At 45.0% G+C, this 9,679-nt stretch overlaps 1 protein-coding gene across 1 annotated transcript; it reads left to right on the forward strand.

Moving 5' to 3' along the window:
- Nucleotides 1-5,166: 5,166 nt before the first annotated feature.
- T265_02554 (hypothetical protein) lies at nucleotides 5,167-9,081 on the forward strand (the record flags this gene model as incomplete). Its single annotated transcript, XM_009166833.1, has 3 exons — nucleotides 5,167-6,134; nucleotides 6,497-6,757; nucleotides 8,502-9,081. The coding sequence occupies 2 exons, from the start codon at nucleotides 6,503-6,505 to the stop codon at nucleotides 8,742-8,744; spliced, it is 498 nt and encodes a 165-aa protein (XP_009165097.1).
- Nucleotides 9,082-9,679: the final 598 nt, after the last annotated feature.

The following is a 9,679-nucleotide window of genomic DNA, read 5'->3' on the forward strand; positions in this document are numbered from 1 at the left end:
CGTCGCCTCCGAGGGGACCTAATTCTTACCTACGCCCTGTTTGAACAAAGCTTGGCAAACAGGTTTTTTACCGTTGACCCAGCAAACACCCGGCGGGGACATAGTAAGAAAATCTTCAAGCTCAGGGCACACACATCCGTTAGACAAAACTTTTTTTCATTTCGGGTAGTAGCTGCGTGGAATGACCTTCCTCCGACGGTTGTACACGCTCCTTCTCGAACCCAATTTAAAGCACTATTAGACATTTATTTATGCGAATCCTCGCGCTGGCGAGCATACTGCCCCGCGCTGAGAAATTAAAGAGCAGTGCTACACCCTTTTTTCACTTGTGCCTTTCAGGTGAACGACAGCCACTGACCGACAAGAACAAAACCGACCCGGAAACTTGGTTTCCTGCAAGTGACACCCATCCGAATGATACCCGTTTATTAGGGACGGCTCGCCTCCAGACACATGGGCTTCACATCTGCAAAGTGTAAAGCGCTACTGAAAAACTGCGTGGGCTCGAACCTAGCCTCATGCTTCCGCATGAACCGATTGAGGTAGTAGACAAATTTGTTTGCCTGGGTAGCTGTATCGAATATCAATATTACCACAACTTTTCGGATTTTCATTTTTGTGGCCTATGAGGAGTTCAGGATGGACTTGGTAGGATTTTAATTACACATATAACCTTACTTTGGTTTATGTGCACTGCGTTTTCCAGTGTTTTCTCCAGTTGCACTCCGTCTTTGCTTAAGGTGTAACGTACGTTTTTTTAAATGTAAACCCCGGCAACACGGTTTATAATTGCATGTGATGCGAGTGTTGTTGACACAAATAAGTGATACCTAAAGCGGTACCCAGCGACTGTGTAACTATACAGTCGTAAATAAGGTATTTATTGTGCAGGTCCAATTTGTATGGGACGGGTTGTGGTAATAGCATCAGCCCCTGCGTCACCTGTGGCGTAGGCGTGACGTCAGCTTTTCCGTCAAGAGTAGAGTTTACAATGCTGTGGCGCGCTCCATACTAGTAGCTACTATACGAATCAGAAACCCGGCCGTTGCGCGCTGAGGACGTCAAAAGACTTTCAGTGTTTGACCCTCAATGTCTTCAGAGCATTGCCCGAGTCTGGCGGAATACAGGATCAGCAATGCTGAGGTTCGTCGAATATTCGACGATGCATCAGTTGCACTGGTTTGGCTGCGTATGCCAGTCGGCCGACTTCCTCGAAGGGTTTTTTTTCGCACAACCACGTGAAAGGTGTAAACGAGCCAGATGCGGTCGAACAATGACTTGGCAGCGAAGTATAAAAGCCATTACAGCAAACTCAGCTGCGCTGGTCATTGGCGTCTCCCTGGATGGGTACCTCGAGAGGGGTTACACCAATGGTTGATTGTCAGACGCGGCCCAGTGATACCCACAATGGCGCTCGTGCATCCGAGCTATTGTCTTCAATGCATAGCTCCTTTCTCAACCCCCCACAATTCATCAGCTTCCGCCTCCAATGCGCAGCTACTTACCCCACCTCCCCAAACCATAGGTGAACGAAACAGTGGTAGCTACAACAACTGTACGACAAGTACGCCGTTCTTACAGCTGACAGACGACTCGGTTGCCATATTCAATAAGCGGTCTTACGCAGGATCCGTAGAGTATCTGGAGGTCCATACGAGTGATACGGGGGAAGTTTTGACAAATCATGCATGAAACGTCGAATTTCTTTTGAGCCGATTTCTCCTAGTACACTGAGAAGGATATGTTTAATGTGAACCAGATACCCAAATCCTTTTGGCATCTATTCTCATGATGTCTTCTCGTCCATTCTTACCACGCACGACAAAGACGCTCGCTGAGTTTCCTTCGAATCACATATGGACGCATTTTTCGTCATTCAGGGGGAGGTGCCAGCCCAACAACCACTGCCTTCCAGTATCCACATCCATTTGGAGAGCACTGGCATTTGAACTGCGTGATTTCAGGTCGTCTGTAAAAAGTAGACATGAACTTCAAAGAACGTCTGGGAGGCCGTTGACGTAGATCAGAAACAGAAGTGTTCCCAAAGCAGAGCTTTGAGGAATTCCAATGGAGACCGGCGCCGGAGAAGGGTAGATTGAGCCCACTTCCACTTGGAATGTTCTGTCTGAAGGGAACGCCTCAGTCCAGTATAGAATTTTTCTTGAATCCCGTAAGACTCGGGTTTTCGTAGCAGCGGTACGTGTGAGACTCGATCGAATGGTTTTGGGGACTCGGAAACTATGGCATCCGATATTAGTCCGTCGTCCTTAGCTCGGGTTAAGCTGTTCATAAATACAAGCATGTTCGTCACGCAAGAACGGCTTGGGAGGAATCCGGGTTGAATTGGGGATATCAATTTGTTGGTAGTAAGATGCTTTAGGATAGCCCGCTTCAGAAAGCGTTCGATCACCTTGCACGGTACGCTAGTGAGGCTAATAGGCCTGTAGCTACCGGGCGATAGTCGGTCACCAGTTTCATAGATTTGCGTGTTCGCTTCCTTCCAAGTAGAGGGAAGGTTACTCCCGTCGATTGGCTGACGAAGTCGTTCAGCTGTAGCACCCTTTCGCTGCCTAGCTGCCATGCCACACGAAGGAGGCACGAGGGTTGGAATACTGTCAGGTCGCTATATTCCCCTCAATGGATTAGCCAGTCCCATTCCATAGGATAAGTCTGTTAGGCTTTGTGCCAAACGACTGACTGAGTGATTGAGGAAGTGGCTATCCAGCCCTATATTCCCTGATCACCGGTGAAAAAACTGCGACAGCTATAGCCACAATACATGTGCATGGTTTACAGCTCATGATGATGATGATGATGATCGTAACCCATCTCCAAACCTAACGACTCAGATCTCTTTTCCTCCTACTCTTATCCACGCTACTCGACCTCCGGTGCCCCCAACAACGCACTCTTCTGTCCCACATTTCCCGAACTGAATGCTGTTTTTAACTCCCACTTGCGCACTAATCCTCACAACACTGACATCCTCTAATTTAGGTAGTGATGTATCTACACCAAAGGTGCCAGTATATCCAATAGGTTTGCAGATTATATATCCCAACTTACTCCGCACCTCACCCTCCCTATAGAAACTTGACTTCAAAAATTAGTGATAACGTCGTAGATCCCCCAGGATACAAATTTCAGCGCTTTGGGTTCCTTACTGGTCGCCTAGGTTATGTTTGCATCTTTTCAGACAACTCCTCTCCGAATCTTTGACGTCCAAAGCTCACCTTGAATTTGTTGGCCTACTTCTACTTACCCTACCCCTACCTCTAGTCTCTGCACAACCAGGTGTAGACTGCAAGGCAGCAGTGTAGTGTGAGGAACTGAATTTTGGACCTATCTCATCCGTCCACTTCACCGGACGTGGCGTTTGTTCGGGTACATTTCTCTAGCTCCAGGTGTGACCTGAAGGGCTGCAGAGTTTCATGGTTGCTGGTGACCGTGAAGCAGCTCGTGCACCAATTTGGTACTACTAAGTGCCGACTGCCTTCAATTCATAACTCCCCTCATTCTCCCAGCTAAAGGCTCACTTACAACCATGTATTGTATCAGTTGTATCGTCTACCGCCTCCAATATGCAGCTATCTGCTCCATCTCCCCAAACCATCGGTGGCAGCTAAAACCACTGTACGGCAAGCTGCTGCTGCTGATGACGATGACTGAGCAAAGATTGCGGGTCCATGTTCTCCTCGTGTCACATGAAAATCCTTTATGATGGGGTAATGCCCACCATGTCCTTGTGTGGTTTTGGGAACGAAATGATCCCTACGATAGACGAATGGACTTCCCTTCCCAACATCTCCCCTCCAACAGACACTTGTTCGATTCGGCATGACTTTCTTATACTACGTCCTTGCACCAATAATTCAACTTGTTTCCCTGCGGCCTGCCATATCCCAACTGACAGCATTTTTTGAAACTTTTTCTATGCGTCCGGCAAAACGTCTCATACACTGATCATCCGTTGCTAGGAAGCGCTAGATATTCAAGGCCATTTATCTTACCAGTTGCCAGCTTTCGTTCTCAGTCGATTACTCCTAGTACGTATTGGGAGTGCACCTCAAGGCTCGTGAATCAGCTTTGGCCCGACACTATTCCTTACACTCATCGATTCTCTCTGTGCCCTTTTCCAACGTAGGGTCCTCCTGTATACCAGTGATCCATCTGCCACCCACATTTGTACCCGATAAGATGCGTCCGACATTATTCCCGTCAATCCTAAAGGAAGTCCACTTATATCTATTTGGAACCCATCCCAACCTACTTTTTACCTTACTCTCATACCTTGAACATGCTCTCACGAATCTTCCAAACGTCAGGTATGACTAGGTTCTGGGAGTATTTACCACCGTTGTTTTCTCCTTCAGTGGTAATACTACAGTTTCTCTCTGAGTGCACCGTACTCAATTTAGAAGCGCACAATTTCGCTATACTTTATCCCACCTTTATCCGTCCCTCACTGGTGTAATCTAATATTGCATTGCTCCGGTAGCTAACGCACTTAAGAACATGTTTGGAAACGTTCATCGCAAGAACGGTTCCCCCCTTGTAGACTGTTGTCTCGACTGGAGCGTTGGAACCCCGTTTCCTCTTAGGCACCGCAGACCTCACCTCTGTCTCATTTTTAACTCGAACTTGCTTCGCTCCACCCTATCTCACAACACGCTTCGTGGTCACAATCTTATGCTTTCCCGACAGACACATTACCGGACTGTTTAGAAACTTTCCTAATCTAGTCGTCCCTTTCTTGAACAAGCTTTTATCCGAGACTGTCCTTGCTTCATTAATATTTTTGGACGTATGGCTAATTGATTGCTCTCCAGAAGTGTCCCCTAACGCTTCCGGCTACAGAAGTACGCACTCACACTTGTCAACTTGCATGACCTACCGCCGAGTCAAATGAGTCCGGTCTCAAATGTCTATCATTGAGCTGTTGCTTGGTACCATTGTTGTTATTATGGTCGTGGTTTACCATCCAGCGGTAACCACCAGCCTACCGAAACCAACTTGCAATGTCTAGTCCTGTTTTCCCTTTTAGTGCCCTCGACTATGGACCCCATCTGTGGTCCATGGCTTCCTATTTAAGGACGAGCCCAATGAACTGAATCATCATCATCATCTATTTTCATCCATTTTCAATTTTCTCCACTTTTCCGACGGACGACCATTTCAGTGTTGTGATCCTAATCAACGTTACGAATCGGAAAAAGTCGTAAGGCTAGTGGACATTTTTCCGGTTTGTGCACATAAGGTTCTAAGAAGTCCTAAACGTGAATAGAAGAGATCGGTGGTGATGCCTACGGGTCGGAAAGACATCTGACCTGGCAGTAAGTAGCAAGCATCACCGCTTCCATTTTATCCTGGCCTGCTCTATGCGTGTGTGAGTTAGCAATTCACTTGTGACTCCACGGAACTATTGTTACCGACTGTCGCTGACGGAACTATTGTTGCGTCTCAAATTTCCGGTGACTCACGCTTCGTTGATACTACTCATTGAATGCGTCCCATGGAATGGTAATCGCAACCTGCCTACTCTAGAAAGAACTATTCTCCGATCCGAAGGGGCAGATGACTCCGAAATAGGCATCTCGCCACAAAAACTCGGAGGGTACGCACTATATGGTGGGATAGCGTGCCTTGAGCAATGCATCCCCCACTGCGTACTATTAAGACGCTGACAGAGTGGTAAGTGCCTTCCGTCGTCGCGCAAGGGACACTGGCAATCTGCATGAGGCCGCTTGGTGAAACACATTTCTCTCGCCTGCGATTCATACTGCTAAAAAAAACATATTTCTCCCACGAAACTGCTTCTTTCCAATTATGAGGACGACTGGGTGAATGCACTTGGAAGACTGTTTTTTCGAAGGATTGTGAGAGCTCATGAACCACATTCCATCCACTCCGTTACAAATTCACATACGGATTACGACCCTCCCGACCTAATGCGTCCACTCGATTACTGAAACACATAACCTCGAAAGTTTGGATTTTCCACTACCACATCAGAATTGTATCTTGGTGCGGCCGCTGAAAACCAGTTTTGCCAGAATTGTCAAACAAAGTTCATCTGCTCGAAAGGGCTTTGCGTTTTCTCCATCCATTGTTCTTCAGCTCGTCTGAAGCTTTACGTGAGTTTTAACTATATTCCAAATTCTTCAGCTTTCACACTGCTTGAAATGGCAATTTCCAGTCACGTTTCATAGTACGCAGATGCAGAACGCACCACAATGAGCACTTTTGGCAAATTGGCTTCCTGTTGCTTTGCCACAGGTCCAATCTGTGGCAGTCTCCTCTTTTATCAGGCATCTAAACTGGCGCTTTCGGGATGGCGATTCTTGTCTTCCTAAACCTGTGACAGTCCCGTTGTTCCGCATAGTAAAACGAATACTCAGAAATGGAATACCTCCGTTGGTTTTTAGAGCGGCTCCAGTGAAGCGCTAGAACAGATATAAACCTTGTCTCCCCTGTCATAAGTTTTCAAATCCGACAGTCTAGCATGACACCGATATTGTTCTGTCTCTTTTTATTCTTCGATTCATTTTATTTTCTAATTTTTCGCATTAGGCTGTCCACTGAGGCGGATATGTCGTCGTATAGGAAAATCAAAAATGAGCTTGAAGCATACCGCATGAACAAAACACAAAACGCCGATATTAACCTTGTTGAACAACATAAGGGTATCTGCAATGTTGATTTGCTCCAGGTGAATGAATCAATCACACAAGGTGAATCCACTCATGAGCCAAATAAGGTACGTTTCCTTCAAAGTAGAGTCAACGCTTTGGCCTGTTGCGTAACTTCTGTGTCACCCGAGGGAACTACGAGGGATGAGCTATTTTCGGCTATCGGTATATAGGTGGAAAGAATTCCAAGTCGTTTGCTGGGTTCGTGCAACTAACCGTTCGACTTCAATTTCGATAAATCTATCACAAAGCATGATGTTTTGGTGTTGTAGCTCTTGTTTGCTTTGATAACACAGTCGTAAACGAGTTTTATCAAATCTAATGGTGTTCTGCGAGATTGTAGGGGCTACTAATGGAACTCGGGAAAGAATCAACTCGTGAAACCTCATTCCGAGAATACATACTTCCCCAGTAGGTGATCACAATATTCTTTTCCTAGCGAAGTAACTTCACAGCACAAAACTGGTTTGTTATTCAGAAATCTCTCATCAGCCGGTTTTATTATTTCTATTTGCATTATTCAGGGCTATTATCAAACTCCATCTTACCTTTGGAAGTATTTCCAGAGAGAAGTTCGCTGCTAACTGAATCTGCATAATGCCCTTTATAGCGAACATGTGATACAAGGCTTGAACTACTTTGGTACCCGAAAAGTACAAACCACTGATACATCTCACTAAAATGGGTGCTTACCTCAGAACCTACATACCATATTCAAATGAATGGTTTTAATCTGATGCAGGAATTTCGGTCGAGTATATTTGGGCTTGAATGTTGTCTTTTATCTAAACCTCCAACTGGTCAGTGATAATACTCTTTCATTCGACCCGTCACTATGTTGTCGTCGTAGAATCTGATCGTGATATGGGCAGTTAAAGCGTGCGTTTCAACTTTAAAGTTGAATCGTGACCCAAAGCCTCTAAATAAATGAGAAAAATAAAGAGTTGGTCATCATCCTGTCAAATGATGTGACAAGGGGCATGAAGAGATGAACCTGTCTTCCGTCCTCGAAGAGGAATGCAATGAGTTCTCGAGAAAAGCAAGTTCGGATTAGAGCGCCTCATCTCTAGCGTGGAAGACCTCACAACCATAAATGATTTGAAACTGTGTAAATGTAAAATGATGCAGAAGTTTACAGAATGAAAACAAGACTTTTCGATAAGGTTATTGGTAATATGATGGGTAAGAAAAGATTTGGGAGATGACAAATATTACGGAATTATATCAAAACTGACGAGACTGTGTTTTCTCTATAAACAGAAACAAGTGCGAGGGCAACATATCCCTCGTACGAAGCCTGTACTATGCATGACCTGTTCCCGCTGTATTTATATGAGCCTGTGAGACTTGATCCCTGGATGCTCTCACAATCATAGATTTTCTTACCAGGATGGTTAAACCTCGCAAGTCACATATTCCGTTCTCACCACCATCGATGGCTTGAAGCGCAGACGAAAACTGCACGGTTTTAAAATCTCTTCGTGTTAGCAATCAACTGGATAGCCTGTTTTTGTGTATCAAAGGCAAATCTGGCTATGCGAGTCCCTTTTCTGTACACTACGAAGAGTATTTTTATCCCCTTGTAATCCGTCAACGAGTCTTGTGGAGGTTACCCTAGTCGAACTGAACAACGCATATTCCCCCGCAGGTTGTCAGCTAACTTATTGCATATGAATTTCAGTAGACAGAATCTATAGTGGCCCTCTGTCGTCCTATTTTTACGTTACTCCCACTACGTAATCCAGTTCCCAACGTCACCTTATCATCTGTTTGCCATGACACATTGTCCTCACTTCACTTCTATACATACAGCCGACATCTGCCATTCGCCAAGTACTCTTCTCCTGTAAATTCCAATTCATCGTCACATTTTTGTTGTGGATTGCGGCCGTTCAAATTGGATTTGGTGCCGTTTGGTTTGTCTTAGCCGCGCTGTACTGGATCTGGGTGTGGGGCACAAACAAATCCACGCGGTCCCACGTGCCTGGCGAATCGATTGTGTCCGCTGGTTTTTATTTCGACACTTCGCCTTTCCCTTTGCACGCCGAAAGGTGAATTGGATTGGTCACACTGTCTGATGCCACTATTTGTCTTTCATATTTTATTATTTCATCTCCTTCCAAACTGTGGTACCCTTGTGTGTCATTTGGTGCTGAATGGATCATTTCACACTATGACCTCTTAATTTTTTGAGTGTGTGGCAATAAAATGTCAGTTATCGTGGTCGGTGCATCTCGTTTTTCTGTCTAAAAGCCATTGGATTACACAAAGGACAAGTATCATCCCTTAGAAAAGATGTTTCTTACATTCCCTCTCCCAGTCCGAAGTTTGCGTGTTTACCAATTCGTGCCATTTTTATCACGAATATTTGTGGTTTGTTCTGTAACATTCATAATATGATATGGATCTAAACTGCTCAAGGTATTTATGTTGTCTATTGATTGGTTGGCGCAAACCATTTTACAGGAATAAGGGTTTCATGTCTAGACAAATACGACACTGAGGTTGTTATAATCTTTAATGATGCAAAGTTATTTACTTGCCTCTCTGGGTGAATTTGGTTCTAGCTATTCAAAATGGTTTGTCCAATATGCAGTTCTAAGCTCTTATTGATGGCAGCTATTTTTTCCCGCAACTTTGCTTGAGACCTATTCGATTTTCTTGTTCACTTAAGTTACTCAAATCACGATGGCGTTGGAAAATTTAGCTTTACTTTATGGTAGATGTTACAGGGGGGCAGTTTATCACGCAATTTGTTCAAGCAATTCTGATAAAACGAGCTGGAAGAAGCCACCCGTTAAACCAGATCTCAGCATCTTGGCGTTGGTTCCGATTAACAGGTTTGTCGTGTGGACGCAGCTTTAGCCCATCAAGACAGTGAGTCGTGTGGACGCAGCTTTAGCCCATCAAGACAGTGATCCGATGATTCATATCCCATGTTTTTTTTTCATTTTTGAACTGAGTTGTATTTACAAGTCGCACAGTTATGA

The sequence above is a fragment of the Opisthorchis viverrini genome (assembly GCF_000715545.1).
Source record: "Opisthorchis viverrini unplaced genomic scaffold opera_v5_31, whole genome shotgun sequence".
In the NCBI taxonomy this organism is placed as follows: Eukaryota; Metazoa; Platyhelminthes; class Trematoda; order Opisthorchiida; family Opisthorchiidae; genus Opisthorchis; species Opisthorchis viverrini.